Source organism: Vanessa tameamea, chromosome 6, assembly GCF_037043105.1.
Source record: "Vanessa tameamea isolate UH-Manoa-2023 chromosome 6, ilVanTame1 primary haplotype, whole genome shotgun sequence".
Classification (NCBI taxonomy): Eukaryota; Metazoa; Arthropoda; class Insecta; order Lepidoptera; family Nymphalidae; genus Vanessa; species Vanessa tameamea.
This window is the reverse complement of record NC_087314.1, coordinates 2,585,399-2,608,920: the sequence shown is the minus strand read 5'-3', so window position 1 is coordinate 2,608,920 and position 23,522 is coordinate 2,585,399. Positions and strand designations below refer to the sequence as shown.

Below are 23,522 nucleotides of genomic sequence, written 5' to 3'. Positions count from 1 at the left end.
TATCGTGTAAATGTTATAATAGTAATTATTACGTCACAGTCTGATACTTCACAATTGTATCGTACCTGCATTATCAGGTTCGAGAATCGATTTATAATCAATAAAAAAAGGTAAACAGTTTTCTTTTTCCTTCATGGTATTTTTCATATCGTACTGTCACTTCTCACTTCATTCATCTTTAGAGATATATCTTAAAAAGTTTTTCCCTTTTACATTATTTCTTTGAATGAATCGACTTTAATAATAATGATCGAACTTCAATTCCAGATGTTTATATTGTGTTTCGTGTTCGTTTTTACAGAATACCTCTCGTGCTACTAAAAGCACTAAATATGAACCTATGTCGTACTTAATTAAGATTTAAATTGCTATGTATCTATACTAATTATAAATATACATAAACGACTTTGATAAAATTTGTTATGAAGTAAGCTTGAACGCAAAGGATTAGATTTTTTATAGCTAACATCAGACGACCAACCCCTAAAATGCAAGCGAGGCCGCGGGCGACAACTAGTACTTTATATTACAAGCTATAACTCACAGATCGTTCCTATTAATTTAATATTTCATCAGCTTCCATGTCAACGTCGTCAACTTTACAGACTAAAGCAAAGTCAAAATAAACATTATCGAATATAAATCAAGTTTATTTGAAACTTTGTATTGAAAGAAAAATATCTCTGAAATGTTCAATATTTCTACTTAAATTAATGGACGTCAATTCGTTTGAATAAATACGGCTGCATCTGGAGTTCACTTCGATATATCATTCATATATTGTGTGTAGTCGAATTAATTTTGTCTGTTGGAATGTAAGGATTTTTTTATGAAATATCAGACATTGAAAAATATAGATGAATTTGATATGTGTCAAACTTTTTATTACTAGTTGTCGCCCGCGGTTACGCTCGCATTTTACGTCAAGGTATAATAAAGTAGCCTGTCCTTCCTTTGGTTTTAAGCATTCTAGAACTAAGAAATTATGAAATTTGTGTCTCTAGTTGGTTCACCCATTGAATTGGAATACAAGAATATTAAGTATTGCTGCTTGGCGGTAGAATATCTGATGAGTTGGTGGTGCATACCCAGCTTCTACAAAGAAACCACCAAATAAATGATGGATGAATTAGACACACGTATTTGTACGAAAATTGTGATCGCTCAGGCTCGAACTCGCGATTTTGGATTAAACTTCAACAATAAATATAAATAATAAATAAATATTGGACAACATCACATACATTACTCTGACCCCAATGTAAGTAGCTAAAGCACTTGTGTTATGGAAAATCAGAAGTAACGACGGTACCACAAACACCCAGACCCAAGACTTTTTCTACATCGACTCGGCCGGGAATCGAACCCGAGACCTCGGAGTGGCGTACCCATGAAAACCGGTGTACACACTACTCGATCACGGAGGTCGTCTACAATAACTATTAAAACTTAATTACGCTAAATATATGATGATAAACAGATATAAAAAACTGAAACAGTTTTATCGACACAAGTGTGATGTAATAAAGGTATTTTAATTGGTTAAAAATGTGTAAATTGATTTTACGCGCTGAAAATATATGTTAAAACGTTTAAGCACCGTCCTAATTTGACAAACTAGTTATAATAAATTTCAATGTAGGTCAGATACATTTGAATTGATAAAAATATTTTTCGCGCGTAATCAGAGCGAGTTGGTATTTATAATTGTCACTATTTTATTTTCTGTGAATGATTTCTTCGAAGAATTATTAAAGTTCCTCTTCGATAGCGATGCACTTCAAGGTCAAACAAGTGACGCTTTTGACATTTGGTAACGTTATCAAGACAAACTGAATGCAGTTTCCTATTTGTTATAATTTTTTTGTATCATCATATATTTATTTAAATTAAATAAAAGTTCGAGTACATTTAATTACTGTAATAATTTAAAAGAGCTTAACAAAACAGCGTCAATATAAAACGTATCTTGAATTAAAGAAAACTAATTCTAATGAATTATATGAATGTAGAATATAATTCTCGGCTAAACAAAATTAGATATAAACAAAGTCACGGTAGTTTCTAGTTTAATAAATAAAGAGGTAATAGATTGACCGATAATTTAATTCGTGTTAAACATTGTAGTTACGTCATAAATTCCCGACGATTTTTTTTGGCTATCAACCAGAATTAATTTTAGGTCATACTGCGTATAACGTTGTATTAAGCATGGTTTATTTATTTACTAAATGAAACATTTCTCTATTTTATTTTAAATATATATGCTAAAATTATTTATTATTACATGCAGTTTGATAATCTCGTGATTAGATTATGAACCGTCTGACCAATTCTAGATATATTTGAATTTCTCAACGGACTGTTAAAGGTGCAGAAAACATTATAGGGCACTTTTATTAAATATTGTCAATTCACGATTTGATTTCCAAGCAGTCAAACGGAAATTATTTGTCTCCTAGAGAATTTTTTTGGATTATTATTTTTTTTTTTTTCTCGTAATTATTTCTTAAGTTCTATCGTTTGTGTCTCGTGAAGTTCAAACCAATACACACACATATATACAATAAACATCACAGTTATTAATCTACTCTTTAATTAGATAGATATATTAACTCGGTGGTATGGCTTATGAAAGCCGTCTGGGAATACATATTCCACCGCCAAACGTTAATGCTAAGTAGTCTCGTGTCCGGAACACTAATTCAAATGTGAGTGAGCCAGTGTAACTGCAGGCACGAGTACAGCACTTAGTTCTAAAGCTGGCTCTATGGCGATGTAATGATTGAGTTAATTTTTTTTATGGTACCGATTTATTTGTGTCCATCTTCTTACTGTCTGGCGGCCATTTACCTTTTTTTGTTATTTCATGGAAAACGAAATTGATGAAAAAGATATAATGTAAATTTTCACAATATATTATTATTCCTTAGCGCTTTGATATACTGTAGCGTCCGTATCGTTTAAAAATGTCATTATTGGTTGTCTTACAAATTTTATTTCCGAGCAAGCGTTTAATATAGCTATTTCATATTATACGTACATACAGTAATTGCATCACTGTCATTTTCAAATTCGCTTAGATGTCCGTGGACTACATCGACCAAATTAGGGTGACACCCGCCAAGCCTTAACGCGATTACACGCGTATCAGTTTCGTAACTAAACATAATAAAGTTGAGCACGCACGTGGAGCAACACCAAGCCTTCAAATTAGGAAATATTTTTGAGATGTTATGTTAACTATTGTAAAAATAATTATCATTTAAATATTTACTTATTGCAATTAATCATTTAAATTAGATACCAAAATAATAATGAAACGAGCGCAATAATTTAAATAAACTGTTACTACAAATCTATAATATAATTATAAAATTTACATTCTCAATTAGTAATATCTTTACATAATGGGTTGTCAAAGAAAATGAACTGCTGAAAAATAAAGCTGTAAATATTATATTATATAATATCATTATAATACTCGGCTATGACCCCTTTTTAACATGTGATTTGGAAATTTCCCACCAAACGTGTCCTATGCCGCTTGAACTAATGATAGATTTTGGAAGAGAAATGCATGTTAGCGGAAATGTTTTCCTTGACTACCGAGCACGTGATTTAGAAACACAGCAAGGCATGTATACAATTTAAAAGTACTAGCCCGACTTTGAACCCCAAATCATCGGTTAAGATTCACACGTTCCAACCACTGAGCGATCTCGGCTCTGAAATAAAGCATATTTCAGTTTTACCGAAAAGCAGGTCGAACTTAAGCCTTCATTTCCTCATTTAATTTCCCGACCATTAATTAACGAATTGCGCTTTTAAATCATGAAAAACGATAAACTGCATTTTTAATTTTAATTATTGGAGGACTAAAAGTTGTTTGTTACGAACAATTCGTTCGTGTGTATTAATTGGAAACGTTCGAAGATTTAATTAAATTCAAACAGATTGGGCATTGTCATCGAATATAGAATATGAATAATATTTTCATAGAGAAGTTTTCAGACCAAAATTTCATGACCCGTGGGTATCATAAAATTTCTCGTCATTTATATTCGTATTTTATTAATCTTACTAAAATTATAAATCACTGTCTCGAGCCAACCAATCGATCTATATATTAGAATTTTACAAGTAGCTTTGAATCAAATGGCAGATTGACCTCTGATAAGTTGCCCAAAGACACTCTGCTGTAAGAAATATAAATCCAAAGGAACCAAGATATTAAATTCCTTGTATCTACAGTTGCACTTATCATTCAAACCGTAACAGAATAAAACTAAGTATTGCTGTTTGGCGGTAGAACATATTTGGGTAGGTGGGAGCTATCAGATAGGGTTGCACAGAGCCCTACGACCAAGTATGAAGACTATACTAGTGTTGGATAATGTATCTTGTCACGAAAGAAATGAGCAATTTAGTTTTATTTTATTATCAAACGTTTTAAAATATTGATTCTTATTTTAAGCTATTTAATTAACTGTTATAAATCATCTGAGTTACATAATAACCAATCACGATTGACCTATAAGCAACGTTCTTTTTCAAAAGAGTAGTTTAGATCGTACATATAGTTCACACACATGTATGTCGCTTTGAAACTTTCGTCACTTTTTTATTGGGACGCTTTTACGCCTCATGGACAATCCTACATTTGTTATTAAAACGAACAGTTTTTTGTGAGACATAGGGTACGATAGACAAATATATATTCGTAATGATATTATTTAATGATTCCTCGATAAAGAAAAAGTGAGACCGAAACTGTTTATAATATTTTAAACATTCAACAACATATCGAGTATTCATATCAATCTTAATTTACTTTTTGGTAGGGATTCTTGCAGACCCGTCTGAGGGGTACTACCCACTCATCAAATATTCCATCGCCAAACAACGGTACTCAGTATTGTTGTTTCGATTTGAAGGGTGAGTATGCCAGTGTAACTACAGGCGATGTAAGGAATAGTTAAAAAAAAATTACAGCACCATTGTCTATGGGCGGTGGTGACCACTTACCATCAGGTGGTCCATATGCTCGTATGCCATAAAAAATTAATAAGTAATAATAATAAAAATCCCTACCTCCCTACCTACGTCATCCACGCGTCCACTCTATCACAATAGGAAAACGTAACAGACTCACCAAATACGATTACGAACGTCATTTTGACAGTCTTTATCTTGGCTTTCGGTATTATGCCGCGGCTGCTCGCTCGTCGACTATCCAAGTCGTCACTGTCTGTAAAATAAATATAATCTTTATAATCATATACAAAGAAATGAGGAATTGATGCATCTGCTATGAAATTGAAATCAAAATGAAACTATTTAATGATATATAAAATACCTGTATAAAATTTACACCAGAGAATGAAACGCTTTTTGGAGAATGATTTAGTATTGTGATATAACTATTTAAGTAGCACTGATGCTTGGCACTTTTCAGCCGCTTTAAACTAAGACGTCCTCTACCTTTTAGAAGAAGGTTTGGGTTAATTCCATCACGCTGCTCCAATGCGGGTGGAAGGATACACATGTGGAATAATTTCGTTGAAATTAGACACCGGTAGATTACCTCACGATGTTTTCCTTCACCGTCAAGCACGAGATGAATTATAAACACAAATTAAGCACATAATTCAGTGGTGCTTGCTTGAGATTGAACCCGCAATCATCTTTTAAAGCAAGCGTTTAAACCGAGATTATGAGCCGAGATGGTCCAGCCATCTCGGCTCATAATATATATATCTAACAAAATATTGATAAAATAATTATACGTAATATTTTCGTGTGGTACTCGAACGAGAATGAAATATTTTATTTGACGTCCTAAACAAACTAATCACCGGCGACCCAATATAAAATACCTACGACGAAACAAAATGACTCCGAGGGCTGTTCAATTTAACATATTAATTATTTGATTAATAAAAAAATCATTAAACAGTTTGTAATTGAGAATGCCTTTATTTCAATAGTGATTTAACATCATTACATAGCATAAAACAAAGTCGCTTACCGCTGTCTGTCCCTATGTATGCTTAGATCTCTAATATTACACAACGGATTTAGATGCGGTTTTTTTAATAGATATATTGATTCAAGAGGAAGGTTTATATGTATAATACATGCACAATATAGTAGAGAAACACTGATAATTTTAGAGGTTTCTAAAGTGATGTCGTAAATACACAATTTTTTGCGCTTACATTGCAAACGCTGGCTGAATCCTACGAGATGGATCAAAATAATGTACTACAGTATTGTACACCTTTAAAAGGTCTTTCAGCATCATGTAAAACTATAATATTTTAACATGAAATACTTATAGTAAGGGAATGGAGAGTGTGTTTACTGTGTCTCTTGCATATTATACTACTGCGCAGTCGGCCTTTGATATTAACCGCATTATCATTGCCTTATATCATTAATATTGCCCTCATCGTTTAAAAGTCACGTGTTCAATGAACTAGTATATTTGGGCTCTTTTTTTTTTCAATGTGTAATATAATTACCAATGTCTAGATAGTTTATTTGATTAGGCATTGTACTACCCACCTAAAGCCTACCACCAGCAATATTACTGAACCAGTTTAACTACAGGCACAAGGGACATAACAACTTAGTTCCCAAAGTTGGTGGCGCATTGGCAATGTAAGGAATGATCAATATTTCTTATAGCGCCATTGTCTATGGACGGTGGTGACCACTTAACAGCAGACGGTTCATTTGCTGGTCCACCTACCTATAGCATAAATAAAAAAAAAATAAAACAAAGTACGCTTCGATGTTTAACACTACGCAACGGATTTTAACGCGGTTTTCATCAATGTGAGAGATTCAAGACGAAGGTTTATATTTAATACATGAATGTTACAGTAGAGAACAGCCGAGAATATCAACTTTTCTAGCCGGAAAAAATAAGTATTCTTCTTTTAATGTTTGTTCTTTAATATAAAAGTTGTAAATATACCCTTAATGTACCCGCGTGATGCCGGCACAGATACCTAGATATCTGTATTTTTCTCTAGAATCGAGTATAGTTTTCGCTGTATATTGGTTTTATGAGAAAATGTAAAACTATTCATATTCGTATATTTTATGATTTTTGGTATGTTTATGTCATCATAAAGTATAACGAAATAATTTTCCATCTTGAAATAATATTAAGCTACGTCAAAAGAAGTTACTCTGTGAACCAGGAAAAAGGCAAACTTCTAAATAATAGGATTGACTTGAGGCAAAATATTCTCAACTCCCGGAAGTCACTTATTTTATTACCGATTTGCTCGCACGTACTCGTAATATCACTCGCTACTTTAATAATATACCCTAATTATAGCTCTTAATGCAATTAATAGTTATGTACATTTAATCTTTATATATACATACATATATTATATAGTTAAAGGATTTGTTTGATTGCGCTAATATCAGGTTTATGTGAACTTCTTTTGCGTTATTCAAAAAGATGACCGATTTTCTAGTAACATTTTAATGCGGGACGGTTAGTAAAATATTTAAGACTGAAGAAACTTGATGTGAATTATCGATTATTATTGCTATTGGTTAGTATTACTATTGTTATTGGCCCCCTTATATTGTTAGGTATCCCTGTCTAGGTACTGAGGTAAGAACATACTTCGTTGCTTCTCCTTGTGAATATAATAAAATAAAAAATATAATAATAAAAAATAAAAAGTATGTCTACAAGACAAAATTTATTAAACCAACTCCAAATGTATTTACTCGTTTCCATTAAAAAGAAGATTACTTTCTAAAAAAAAACCTTTCATAACTTAATTTAACTATATATTAAAAAGAAAGCATTATTTAATAATTTACGGGTCTATTATTTGCTCGAGTACTTACATTGCCGTGTCGCAGCTGCCCTTTTGCCGAGAACCCTGTGACTTTTCTGTCGTATCGTCACAACGATGACGCCGTAGCACGCAGATATCGTGAGCGCAGGCGCAACGAACAGTGACAAAAAAACACTCGTCATCCATATCCTCCACTGGGTCTCGTTGATACTGGACCAGCATTGAAGAGTTCCTATGTAGACAATTATATAACTATTATTGAAATAAAAAAAAGAGATTTGTCGTGGAGTTATATATTATGTAGTGAATAACAGACACAATGAAATAAATAAACGAAGTTTGAGAATAATTTAATGGCAAGAAATAAAATTGTTATTAAAAATCCCACATGTTTTAGCTATAAAAGAAAGACCGATAGAATGAGGAAGAGAGGAAAATTTTGCCCTGAGGGGTCATAACGCTTTTTGCTTACGTTAAGATTTCTACCAGTTCACGTCGCGTGAAAGAACTTCAAAACAATAACTAATTATTTTGTATGATATTGGCGCTGTATTTCAAGTACAAAGGAACAGTGGAATTAGATAGTTCCGTTTGTTACTTTTTTATATGACTGTGTAAAGGTCACTTATTTACTCCAGTCATCATGTACATACACTAGCAGCCCCTGATAGTTCATTACAAAACTATCCCTCCTATTTCTCTTCTTGAAGTTGAAATTTTCAAAAATCCTATCTAGTGAGCGTCTCCGCGACCTACATGTTATGTGTTTGTTTTTTTTTTTATGTTAGAGGTGGCAAACGAGCAGGAGGCTCACCTGATGGAAAGTGACTACCACCGCCCATGGACATCTGCAACACCGGGGGGCTTGCAGGTGCGTTGCCGGCCTTTCAGAAAAGAGTACGCTCTTTATTTTATTTTTTCTCTTTTTTTTTTCTTTCTATAGTTTCGGAGATCTCGTGATGAGTCAGACAGTTGTATTTCGTTTGATTTTTAAATATGTCTAACCGTAAAAGAATAATCCAAAAATGACATTGCGGAAACATATTATATACACGCTGTAGATTTATAATATTCATTTCTACGGGAATAAATAATAAAATAAAGTTAAATTAAAAAACAAAATTTACTAATTTTTTCAAGATGGGGGCGAAAGCTCGTCGATAATCTTGGTCCACAACATTTATACAATATCTCAAAATCTGCCTTTTCGGTTTACATGTATTTTTTCCGACGTGACTTGACCGACTGGTTTTTTTATTCATAGCTTCATCGAGCACTAGACTGCGCCATTTTTCTTGCCACTATCTGGATATCTTCTGTATCTCCTTCTACTTCGTCTGTTTCTTTTTTAAATCTCAAATCTTCTCAGAAGTAATCATATTTCAAACATAATTAAATTTTGCGGTGGTCAAATATTAAAAAAATATCTATGTGAATTTGATTTTGAGAATATTAACGCGATAGTATAAATTAGAATAGTGCCTTAAATAAGCTTGGATATTTTCGATATAAATCACAATAGGAACTGTTTAATTTCTGTCATAAAATTTTATCGCCCATTTCAACGCTACGATCTTTGCTTGTGTTCAACTTTAACTTGAATTTCTTGAAAATTCAATTGCTTTGTTTACGTATTGTATAATTATTGCGTTTCTATAGATTAAGATAAACATGTGCCAGCGAATTGGTTCGCTTGGACTTATGCTTGCAAGCGAAGGTAATTTGACGATTTTTGGAACAAATATTTTTTTTCTTATCTCTACCGATGATAGGTACCGTCCATTGATACCAACTCATATGAGCTGACTATAATTCTATTATTTTTCTAAAATCTTCTAGTGTATTTCCGTGTCTATCTATCTGTCTCCATGTAATAAAGGCATAAACTACTTTTTCATACGATTCATCAACGGTATCAGTTATTTATAGGGTTTAGGTGTGGTATAATGATTAATTAAATTTTTGTGTAAATTGTCTGAAATATTAAGATGATTATGGAATGTGTCTAAAAAAAATCTGTCGACTGCGAACTTTACTGCAACACCCCGCATAATACCATATACCTATAGAATTACATTTGTTGCGACATAAACGTTCCCATATTCTACACGTGGGAAGTCAAGATGGGTAGCCAGTAGTGTATAGTTCATATACGAACATTTAAACGTACCTTCTATGTCGGCTTCATCGAAGAGAAACAGCATCGGAACGCAGAATAAAAAGCTAAGTAGCCACGCGCCGACAATCAACGCTCGTGCACGACGCCCTGCGAAGATAATCTTGATTTATACTTATATAATATGATATGATATTAAAAAACTAATCTTATTGATTTATGAGATTTCATATTGATATTATTTTCAATTGAATATAAATACTAACTCACGTCTACGTTTGTGTGATTATGAATATATCATAATAAAAAAAAATATTTGATCTGAGAGACAGCAGAGTTTATCTAAAGGACGTTGTTGGATTTGTAATATATTTTAATACTCACAGCTTCCGGTGAAGTTCATCGGATGTGTAATCGCATCGCAGCGGTCTACGCTTAACGCGACCAAAACGTATGTCGATGAATATGTAACTACACCCTAAAAACATTAATTTTTAGTTAAACCTTTTTAGAGAATAAATATTACATCTGTTACTATTAGGATTATAAAGTATAACAAATAAAAAAAAAAATAATAATAAAAAAAAAATATATATATCGAATATGTACTAAGTATATTTTTGCAAGAGCATTAAAACGATTTTTTTTATTTGTACGTTAATTTAAATCCATTTGATCTTGAAACTATATAATTGTATAACTGAATAAATATAAATAGTTCACATATTTCAAGGTAAAAAAGAGATATTAAATATATTACAAGTATATTAATTAAACAGGTTCACGATTTAGTTCGAGTTTATTTAATTTAAAACTACGCTAATTTTCCATCTCGTAACCAAAATATATATGAGAACTCTTAGATTTTGGGTCCAGAAAATTAGACAATGAATGAAGCAACTTACTTCACGGTTAAAGTGAATTGTGAAATTACTCTAAAATATTTAACTTTATGTAGTCAGAACTTTTTATAATTATGATTCTTATTTTCATCGTAATTCTCTGGCATGTACTCCGTTTATTTGGGATCAGCACAGTGTTCCCTCGTATCACTGAGTTAGTATAGATATATTTGGCTGATTTCGACTATCTGCCTGAAGCAAATACTTTTTGGTAATGCTTTTGCTGGTAAATAATATTTTTGCCGCCATACGAGTTATCGTGGGTTAACAAAATAGGCAGTATATTATAAATATCTTAAGCAGTAAATAGGATCAAAAGAATTACTTATATATTATTTATTATGTATATATTATTTTAAAATTGAAAAAAAGTCAGTCAGTCATTGTGGACCACGTCTTCCAAGAAGACGACAAGCTCGAAGTCCAGCGAAGATCTGCTGATGTTCAGTAAAAATATGAAAACGCCAAAATTTATAAAAGTAAAATGTAAAAAAAGGCACGGGCAACTGTGAGCTCGTGGATGTTGTAAATTAAATAAATAAATAAATATCTTAAATTAATATAATTTAATAATAGTAATTAGTTAAATACCTGTAAATATTTCATCAATTTGCAAGCCAACGAACCAGCGAACCAAGAAATCGTCACTCGCTGTATTAAATCCGGTAGAACGCTTATTAGCCCGACCCATAAATCTAAAAGAGAAATATTAAGTTAAATATTACATTTATACTTGTAATTTTAATTTGAATAAATATTACTGTTTACGATAAATACATTTAAGAATATATATATTAATATTATAAATGCGAAAGTAAGTCTGTCTGTTACCACTTCATGCTTAAACCGCAGAACCGATTTAGATGTATTTTAGTATGGAGATAGATTGAGACCCGGGGAAGAATAGGCTACTAAATTTATTTAACCCCTCGAGGGGATGAAATGTCGGATGACGGTTTGTATGCTATAGATAAGGTTTCATTAATTTCGCACGCGTAAAGCCGCAGGTAAAGCTAGTTATGATATATTTATTTATTTAAGCCTTTAATTCCTTAGTAATAATAGTAATTAGAGAGTTTTTTTTATCTAATTTTAACTAAGGACCTCTCGACGAGTATCCTCTATCTCACTCCATTTTTTTCTCATCCAGTATTTGTTTAGGAATTTCAAAAGTTCGTCTCTCATTTTTTAAGGGGGCGAGGGCCAGCCCATGAAATGATTTTTCTGGTCCATCTCTCTTTATCTTGACGTGCAATGTGACCAACCCACTTCCACTTACGATCTTCCCAGTGGAATCTAAATTCCAACCAGTAGAAATTTGTCTTGTGAATTATTAGTGTAATTTAATAGTGTTTTCAAGATCATATTTAAATAAAGTATATTTTTTGGTTCTGATTTTGAATTCGAAATTCAATATCATTCATAAATGGTCAGACTGTGTTGTCATATTCTAGTCAAACTGTTTGTTATTCAGAGAGGTAAGACACCTTCTTGCTTGTGAATGTCTATGATTATAGTCGGATGTGAGTGCAAAGGCCAATTCATCAAGTTCAAGTCAGTGAATCTGATAGTATCGCCTGTAGTTAATATATATATCTATCATATCTTAGGGTTGAAGGCGCATTGGCGATCTAAGGAATGTTTAATACTTCTTTAAGCGCCAATGTCTCTGGGCGGTGGTAACTACTCACCATCAGGTACCCGTTAGCCGGTTCTCCTATCTATACTATTAAAAATAATGTTTTAACTAACAGTGGTCCTAAAAATAGATTATTTTTTATGTTGTTATGTTTGTAAGTTTAATTTATTACCCGAATTTATGGAGTACAATTTTCATTACATTGACGGAATTCCATAAATGAGATAGATTAAAAAACTTTTTAAGGAAAAATTCTTCGGAAATTAAATTGCGATGAAATTAAATTTCAAGGCTTAATTTAAGCATCACATAAAATGTATCAATTGAACATATTTAATGCGTCTTTTTCGAGGCTCCATTTCTGTCATATTTATTTATTGCTTCCCATGATTTTTGTTTTATCTGTGTGTTTGATTATTACGTTGAATTAAGCAAATTTTACAATTGGACAGGTCCAAATGACAAGACAGCCAGAGTATGCCCTGGAGGACGATGGGTAAGTGAAACTAAAAAAAAATTTGGAGAAGAGGGATAAACAAAGCAAGGTTAAGGAAAACCTGGAAATTGTTGGAGGAAGCCTATACCCGCCAGGGGCCTCAACAGAAAACATATAAATGTCTGTATTCTTATGTTTTTTTTTTACTTCTCTGTGTATTTTGAAGAAATAAAAAGGTTTTATTATTATTATTCATTTTGCAATCATCCTAAGTAATATAAATTCGAAAGCTATTTTGTTGGACACGCTTAATTACTCATTTAATCATGTTGTCAGGTGTTTAGAGAAGGTCATAGGTCAACTCCCACCCCACACACGTGCTTGACGCTGCGGGCGTGATGTATGATATATTTAGTTTCTATTATAAAGTACTAAAATGTCACTATAAATATATTCAAAGTAAAATTTAAGGTAAAGGTTATCTACTAAAGGTTATACCTTTAGTACAACTATACTTTATATGTCTGTCTGTAACGATTTCATATGAGCCGAGATGGCCCAGTGGTTAGAACGCGTGCATCTTAACCGATGATTTCGGGTTCAAACCCAGGCAGGCACCACTGAATTTTCATGTGCTTAATTTGTGTTTATAATTCATCTCGTGCTCGGCGGTGAAGGAAAACATCGTGAGGAAACCTGAATGTGTCTAATTTTAACGAAATTCTGCCACATGTGTATTCCACCAACCCGCATTGGAGCAGCGTGGTGGAATATGCTCCATACCTTCTCCTCAACGGGAGAGGAGGCCTTAGCCCAGCAGTGGGAAATTTACAGGCTGATTATAACGATTTCACAGCTAAACCATTTAACCAAATTCAATGAAATTTGGTATGAACCCCAAGGAAGGACAAAGGGTAATTTTTTAAACGTTTAAAACGTCATCCTAACGCGCGAAGCCGTAGGCGAAAACTAATACGATATCATACGAAGGATTACGTTTACGTTTGACAATAATCGTATTTTATAGAAATTAATTATATAATTATAATATTAATATAAATTCTAAAACTAATTATATAATTGAAATACATACATTTTTATAAATATAATATAATTAATAATTAAATGAATAATGATTTCGTAAATTCCTTATTCTAAATATTTAAGTAATTAATTTCAAAAGTGACCAAAGTTTTACAAAGTTAAACAAAACTTCCTTTGAAAATCATTACAACAATTTTAATCACTATAATTCGAAATTTGAAAGTGATTCTCATTAACACTCTGATGAACTGTTAAATACAATGGGAGGCATCAAATTAAAATTAATCTATACATATAATAAAATTGGAGTGTCTGTTTGTAATATTAAAATAACCGCATTGAACTAAATGTATATATACACGGTACATATACAAAAATAACATTTTTTTTCAATGTTTCTGTCTGTTTCTTGTCTTTATGTCTTTGTTCCGGCTAATCTCTGGAACGACTGGGCCGATTTTGACGGGACTTTCACTGGGACATAGCTGATATAATAAGGAGTAACTGAGGCTACAATAACAAGTTTTTGTTTAATTCAAACGCGCACGAAGTCGCTGGCACAGCTAGTCTTGAATATAAAATATAAGCCGATTTCATACTATCGTTACTTGAATATTTAAATAAGTAAGCTTATAAATAAATTTTATTTTAATAGACCTAAGTTACCCCCAGTTAAGTGCTAGTTAAGTACTTACCTGCGTCCAATCTAGAAAATTAATTTCAAGCCCATTTTAGACGATCGCGATAAAATCAGGTCTACTATTTTTTTCTCGTTTGCGTTCCTAGATTAAATAATATGTTGTTTTAAAAATGTATTTATTGACATTTTTTGTCGATGTATGAATGAGTGATATTTATATTTTTAAACATGATATTGTAAACGAAATCTTTACACCGATAATTTTGATAAATATTTTAGACATTATGTAACTTAATTGGACTTTTTTTCTTTCAGTTATATAGCTAAATTAAACATGCTTAAATCTTAAATCTATAGAAAATTTTGTAATGTCTAAGATCTGTATGAAAAAAGGGTTTTTAAAATGTATGAAATTTGTGTATGTTTGTCACGGTATAAGATTAGATATTTATATTGTATGTAGATCTCATCATATATTCTGAGTGAGTGAGTGTACTTACAGGCACAAGGCATCACATCTTAGCTAGCAAGGTTGGTGGCGCATTGGCGGAGTAAGGAATGGTTAAGAATTCTTACAGCGCTAATGTTCATAGGCAGTGGTGACCACTTAACATCTCCAGGGACGGAAAAGCACTCAAGAATTTTTTTAAGGGTTTTTGTAGTGCTACAGTTTATTATTATTTTTTAATGTAAAAACATAATCAAGAGTAAACGTTTTAAATATTCATTATTAAAGCATATTTTATTATTTTCATTCTGTTTTAATAATCTATACATTACATCGTAGAAAGCATGAAGTCGCTCTGGTAATCTATGGCGATTCTTACCTGCTATAGCAAGTTGCATGATGAAGAAATTCATTCGACTCTTCCTGGACTTGGTGAGAAACAGAGCCAACACCACCGTTGCGTTTCCCGCGACGATCGCCACCAGCAGCACCCATAACACCGCAAGTTGGGCATTCTATATTTGAAAGTTAAAAATTCGATTTAATTTTTTTAATAATATTGATTAACCATATGCCTAAGCGCAAAATAAATTACGTTTTACCGAACACAGATTAATAATTTACAAAAACATACAACATAAATTAAAAAATAATAATGTTATTATTATTGGATTTTATGGATGAATGAAATAGATTTAATTTAATTACTTGAATAAATAAATTAAATTGAATCAAATTAAGTCTAACTAGAATGATAATAAATTAAAATGAGCTCAGTTTTAATCCTATTATAACAAATTAATTCATTTAGAATAATAATTACATAAATATTCAACATTTAACTCAACAGAGTACACAGATTTCATTTGAACTTACAATGCTTCAAGTATTGACAGTCGATACTTTCTGAGATAATTCTAAGGATGTTTTATTAGCTGTTTGGACTCTACACACTAGTGATGTACACCGTTTCCCTATCACCGTAAAAAACAATCGACTCGCGATTCGAACATCCTCGTTGCAGCGTTATTAGTACTCTAAACGCATTGTTATATGTGATACGAGAGCGGAGTATTGTTTTCGCGTATATGTAAGCCACAGGCTGTCCGTGTCGTCCCCAGAACAACTTTAAAACCTGCGTGCAATTATACTAGCCCTCCCTATATTTGGTTATTAGTAATATTTTTGATTAAGTCTTTATAGTGTCTAAATCAATTCAATGAAAATGCAATGTCAATCTTAAATGTTAATCTACCAGTACTTTGGATACGATCGGCAAGAGAATCTGTTATAACTCTTTTCAAACAACTAAATATATTTGATGGATGAAATACACCTCATTTATTAAGGATTAGTTAACATATGATTTAAGTATGGTGAGCCCGTCTGGGTAGGTACTACCCACTCATCAGGTTATCTGCCTCCAAACAGCAATACTTGGTATTCTTGCGGTTGAAGGGTGAGTGAGCCAGTGTTACACAGGCAGAAGGGCCTAACATCTTAGTTCCCAAGGTTGGTTGCGCATCGGCGATTTAAGGAATGGTTAATATTTCTGACAACGCCAATATTTACCGGTGATGGCAACATCAGGTGGCCTCTTAAAAAAAGTACTCAATTTAAAAATCTGTTTTTAATCTGTGACGTCATGTCATTCATTTAATTACATGATGTTAACGTTAGCGTCTCCTGATACATATATCGAAGTTATATATAACTGATTAATATACAAAATTCAATATTTATTGATAAATATGCTAATAGAAAATCGTTGATTGAAGCCTTCAGGAGCCTTATCTTTTAAATTAATCGCTGCTGGAGTTTCAGTCTTGGGGAAGCAAGGCATTTTAATATGCTTAAATGTAAATAGTTTGAAAATTGAGATACCGAATTTTGGTGCTTCATTTCAAACTTTATAAATAAACTTTTGAAAGTAAACAAACTGTTTTTAAAATTTTATGTGAAAATTAAAATAATAATAATAATACGTATACATCACGCACGTTTAAAGAACAATCACAAGAACGCGTATGATCATATTTAATTATATTTTTGTCCTGATTAAATATACTATAGGCAGTTTAAATTTATTTTACTGAATTGCGCTAATTTTTACAGAAATCTGGTTAATATTTCAATTATACTGCTAAGGTAAGAAACTCGCATAGTTTATCTTTTAAAATAAAATTTACAATGACGTAAGTCTCCACAATTATAGTTCTAAGAACATCGATTGCATAAATTTGAGAAAGAGGATAAAAACCCATTAAATTTAAAATAGTTTGAATCTCTTTACAGTGTGTCTCGACATAACGAAATAAATGTCTTCTTAAAATTACAAGATTATACATATATTTTATATACAGTATGTAATTCCGCAGACATTTTTAACTTTGCCGTTTCATAAATTCAAATCATTTGTAAAAAATACATGGTGAAGAAGGCATATTATTCGATACAAGAGTATATTGATGATAAAAAAGCGTGGAGTTAATGCTCGTTGAATTCCAGGCAGGAGACATGACATACATATATAATTGTATTTAACTAACATGACTGTATTTTTAGATTTTGAAAAAGAGTAACTACTGAGTTTCTTGCCGGTTCTTCTCGGTATAATCTACGTTCCGAACCGGTGGTAGCTTTACTTAAAATCGTTTGTTAAATGACGATTCAAAAATGCTTGTAAAAGCCTACTTAAATAAAGTATATATTGATTTTGAGTATATCTTGTAGTTTAAACTGCGCGGTGAGAGTCAGTCAAGCAGCACATTGGCTTGTAGATCTAGCTTTACTAATATTATGCAAGCTGCAAGAGAAGAAAAGAAAGAGAAATGAGAAAAGATGAAAGAGTTTTAATTTGAAAAACCGGCCAAGTGCGAGTAGTACTGGCACACTAAGGGTTCTGTACAGTTATTTAAATATTTATTTTATTTTGTTTTTTAGTTTTTGTTGTTATAGTGGCAACAGAAATACATCATCTGTGAAAATTTTATCTAACTATCACGGTTCATGAGAAACTGCCTAGTGACGTCTGTGACAGAAGGACGGACGGACGAATAGCAGAGTCTTAGTGACAGGGTCCATATAAAGAGGTTAAAGATTATACAACATCACGATATAACCTACGGCTCTGGATAGTAACGCTTAACTAGCAGCTAGTAAATATATAAAAAATGCATTAGTTAGTAAATTGCTACAGGCACAAGGATCATAACCTTTGGGCTCCCCAGGGATTACCCTGGGGCATCGGCGATGTAAAAATGGAGACCTTTTCAGACCATATATAAATATTTAACTATATTGGCATACCTATGACAGTAAATTGGTGTAAAACTAAAAATTTGTGAGTTTCGACAATCACACATACGTTCAACCAATCAGCGCGCGAGATGTATTCCGTTCTACGCCAGTTCACAATTTGACCGCTTCCCATCGATAGATTACAATATAGCGAAAAATAATACATTGCAATCGTATTTCACGGTTCACAATATTTCGACAGTTTACAATCTGACGAGATAGATTGTAATCTAACGATTTTTGTAATCTTACGGTAACATATACACTACCGATAATTTATATTCGCTTTTGATTTTATATTCGCTTTTGTTGCTTCACTTTAACGTTCGACGCGCTCCATCTGCCATTTGTTTTATAATATGAGATTTGTAGCATATTTGAAATGATGTGAATTTTCACAAAATACTAATACAATACTTTGAAACGAGGTCGATGGCGTTCCCGAGCGTTTAACAAAGATTTTTAATCATCCTGTGACGATAATGGGTTTCCGTTGTAAAGAGAGGGTTCCATTACGCATAATAAGAATCAACCGCGTTAGACGTGTTGCTCGTGAAACTTTAATAACGTATATTGTAATAAATGTGCGCTGTTCAGATTACGACATTTTAATTAACTTAGTGACTAATTATTTTCCTCGACTCTTTTCAAATTTAAATATTTTTTTCTGTTAATCTAGTTTTATGTAAGTCCTTTAATTCATTTTAATTTGTTCTTATCTAGGTCCCAGGCCTTTATCATAATGATCTAGTCTAGAGAGAGCCGAGGTGGCCCAGAGGTTAGAACGCGTGCATCTGAACCGATGGTTATGGGTTCAAATCCAGACAAGTACCACTGAAATTTCAAGTGCTTAATTTGTGCTTATAATTCATCTCGTGCTCGGTGGTGAAGGAAAAGATCGTGAGGAAACCTGTCTAATTCGAAATTCTGCCACATGTGTGTTCCACCAACCCGCATTGGAGTAGCGTGGTAGAATATGCTCCAAGCCTTCTCCTCAAAGGGAGAGGAAGCCTTAGCCCAGCAGTGGGAAATTTACAAGCAGACCAATTTTTCAACTGGTCGTGGATGGCCATTTCTTTAACGAGCAATACCAAAACGTTCTCAAAGTAGTCTCCATTCTGATTCTGACTAAAAATAAAACTGTATCATTGCCTGTTACAAAAATTATATTCCTAATCGGTATTTGTTATAAAATATAAAAACGTTGTTCAGAGAATTAGTCGGACTTCAAATCAGATAAAAGTTAATATAATATTTTGTCAATCGGAAAATCGCTCATTGATTTTGGTGAAAACTAAAAATGCGAATTTTTTTTTAATAGTGTACTGTACTCGTGGACATTACTCGATGGAAACCCGTTTGAGTAGGTACCATCCACTAATCAGAGATTCTACCGCCAAACAGCAGTGCTTAGTATTGTCGTGTTCTCGTTTGAAGTACCAATGTCAATGTCCCCTTACCTCCAGGTACCATATTCGCTGGTCGGAGACCTTAAACATAAAAGAGACCAACTGATGTTAGTAATTTATTACTTTTACTTATTACTACAGTCTATTTATAATATAGTTCAAAGGAGATTAAAATAACATCAAATGTTAACAAAATAAAACCGACTTCAAAGATTTTTCCAAATTTAAATTTGACCAAACGAGAATAATTCTATCATAAAAATAATCCTAATCAGCTTATAAATTATGGATGGATCTGATAAAAAAAATAACATTAAAAATGAACGCAACAGATATAATAAAGTTATTTTTATGAATTTCGTAAATGTATTTCATTACAACATTGCGTTCTAAGAAATAATTTAAAATGTCATGTCATGAACGTATTCTGACTCTCTCGTCACAATTCAAGATACAATAGAATATGTGGTTTAATAAGGACGAATATTTAATGTTCTAGCAATTTCTTCAGAATTTGTTTATTAAACTTTAATGCTTTGAAAGAAAATAAATGAATATTCCATATATATTGTAACCTATTCAAAATAATGAAATTACAAAAAAATATAACGTACCCGTCCCATATAATATAGAATATAATACCGTTTTATGATATAATTAACGTAAGATTAGAACTCTGAAAGTCTAGACCCATACTTTAACGAGACGATCTAAAATTACTTGGCACTATCGCGGTATGCCTAGGACACACAATACTCGTCTTAACATTATTTGATACATTTCATCTCGAATACTTTTATCAATGGCATAAAATAAATATTTTATATTAAAAAAAATAAAAAATTGTCTGAAAAAAATATTAGCCTCAAATTGGTAGCAAATGAAAAATCTTAAAAAGAAATTCTAATTTTGTACCCAACGTACACTTCATTGGTTGTCGGGTTCAGTGGAGATCAATTCCTTGAAAGGTCATTTATATTTAGGTATGAATTTAACAATTATTGTATCATCAAATTTGTTTTTCTGTTTTACGCATGTTTTATGCACGTATCCGTATTGCGTGTGGTCCTTATGGTATGTTACACCACTGCCCAGACATTGGTCCTCTACGAAATAGTGATCTCTTACATCACCAACCAGCTTGGGAACTAAGATATTGTACCTACTTATAATCTTGGACTTAGATACTCCCTTCGGTATGTTTTTAACAAAGTAGGAATACTCACTGTTGCGTCACAATATATTTACAACAATATTATGTATATTCACATTGGTCGCTATGATATAATCAGTGATAATCATTGTATGTACACGAGACGTAAGGATAAGCTTATAACGCCAAGTTTCCGACTCCGCAAAGCCAATCAATCGTTGTTCAAGGTATCCGTTTCTATAATAAAATTCCGCAGATATTTTTATCTTTGCAGATACATAAATTTAAATATTTTTTTAAAAATACATCAATAGGACATTATCAATAAAGATTATATAGATGATAAAAAAACGTGGAGCTACTACTTGTTGACTTCAAGGCAGGATATATATATATACATATATAATTGTATTTAACTAACATCACTATGTATTTTAAATTTTGGAAAAGAGTAACTGAGTTTCTTGCCGGTTCTTCTCGGTTGAATCTATATTCCGAGCGGGTAGCTTCACTTAATATAGTTTTGTAAAACGAAGATTCAAAAGTACTTATAAAATCCTACTTGAATAAAGTATATTTAGAATTTGATTTTGATTTATGTCCCTTGTACATTGTAGTAAATAAATTTATATTGGCAGATATAACTTCATCTTGGTACTAATATTGTATAGATAAGCTGACCATACGCTAAAGATTTACAGGCACTCAATAGGTATTACAGTTGTCCATCTTCTTCAATGACAAATATGTTATGTATGAGATATTTACAATAGTATAGAACTTTTTGAAAGTAACAGTGACAATCATTGTATAGACAAAAGCAGAAAACGTAAACATTATTTTACCTAGTTTCCGACTTCGAAAAGTCAATACATTCTTTCTGGGGCGCGGTATTCATTTCTATAATAAGATACCGAGGTTATTTTTAACTTGGCCTTTTAATAAATTTATTTCACATCAAAAACAAATTATGTAGATAAATGAGGCATATTACTCAATACAAGATGTTTTACAATACTTTCTTGATAAAAAAAAGCGTGGATTTTTGACGGATATATATAATATAATTGTAAATATATAATTGTACATTTTCGCGATAAAATCTTCTTTCCGAACCGGTGGTACTTTACATTTCATTCAATTCTATACTTGACATTATAAAGAGCTTTTTGAGCTAATTTAAATAAATAATATTTTTATTTTATTTAAAATTTATAATCATCGCTAATCAAAACCCCGAACGTAAGTGAGTAAAAAAATCTTAGTAAACTGCGCTATTTAAGTAAGATCTTATTCACATAGCAATTTTTATTGCAGAAAATTTATCGCTATAATATTAATAGAACTATATTTTTTCGAACGCTTCATCTAATATTAGAACGCAAAGGAAAATTAATTGGAATACGTCACAATATTTTACCTTAATAGTTATTAATCATAAGTCATAACGATAAATTTAGAATATTAATTAATTACCGTCCTAGATCCTAGGTTCCTAATGATAAAAATAATTACTGAGATTTTCTAAAACAAAAAAACCATCCCATCGTCTGGAAGTTTGAAGTTTGTACAATCCCGTGCCTCGGAACTCTCGTAAAGGCATGGACCACCACCTGAACTCTTTCAAGACGTGTCGGATTTGCCGTACCATCTGATTAATTATCAGAGTGAACAGGTATATACTATAATATATCCTGGTTATTTAGGTAGTCTTGCTTGTGATTGGTCACTGGACACGGCGACCAATCAAAACTGTCAAGAGTACAGCCTTAATGAATTGCGTTGAATATACTTTTCGTGGCAAATATAATTTAATTATTACCCAAAAAAATAAATACCTGCTTCCAAGCTTAACATTACATATTTCTATTAGCAAACATTTAAAAATTATTGTTTTTTTTTATATATTCTATAGGTTTATTATAAAGGAACGCGCTGGAAAACGGTGAATTCTACTGGGGTTTGCTCGGTCTAACTCTGCCTTATGCTCGCTGCGGTATTCTACCGCATGGAAGCGGCCGCGGTTGCGGTTACCAAAAGCAATCCCGTCATGGCTTCCGGCTGTCCGGTCCGTGCAGAGGACGGCCATCGTAGGAGTTTTTGAAAGAACACCAAAAACTCCAGACATACTTATACTCTACATTTAAACATGTGTCCGATATTTGGTAACCATAAATTTTTGGAGCGGCACTTCGGTTGCCACAATTCACTGGCATTTATCCTTTTTTAAAGGTTGTGTATTGTTTTTTTTTTATTTATAGGCTTTAAAATGTTTTAATGACATCTACAAATAAAAACAATCTCTGGCCAAAAAGCCCTATTCCCAGATTTACCAATTGCGATTGATTCAGTAGGTGAAGCTGTAGCGCTTTGTGAAAGCTTGGATAGGTATGTTAGTACACACCTTGAGATCGCAATATTGGTTGGGTTTTAAGGCGAGTGAGCTAGTGTTACATAAAATCTTACATACATTGTGCATTTGCTTGTTTCGTCTAAGCTTGTTTTATCTAATTCGTCTAAGCGATTACAGCCTGATGATGAGAACTGTAGTATTCTTGAAACATGACAAAAACTGCACAAATAACGTTGAGATACAACAA

The 23,522-nt window shown here is 32.3% G+C and overlaps 1 protein-coding gene across 1 annotated transcript in view; it reads right to left on the bottom strand.

Moving 5' to 3' along the window:
* The window catches only part of LOC113393548 (cardioacceleratory peptide receptor-like), a 47,306-nt gene that overhangs the window by 23,527 nt on the left and 257 nt on the right, over window positions 1–23,522 (bottom strand). Inside the window, exons 2-7 of the mRNA XM_026630500.2 lie at window positions 15,440–15,575; window positions 11,445–11,548; window positions 10,336–10,429; window positions 10,006–10,101; window positions 7,885–8,067; window positions 5,156–5,251 (exon numbers count right to left, since the gene is read on the bottom strand). Of these exons, the coding sequence (XP_026486285.2) occupies window positions 5,156–5,251; window positions 7,885–8,067; window positions 10,006–10,101; window positions 10,336–10,429; window positions 11,445–11,548; window positions 15,440–15,575 (709 nt within the window). The remainder of the gene's footprint in view (window positions 1–5,155; window positions 5,252–7,884; window positions 8,068–10,005; window positions 10,102–10,335; window positions 10,430–11,444; window positions 11,549–15,439; window positions 15,576–23,522) is intronic.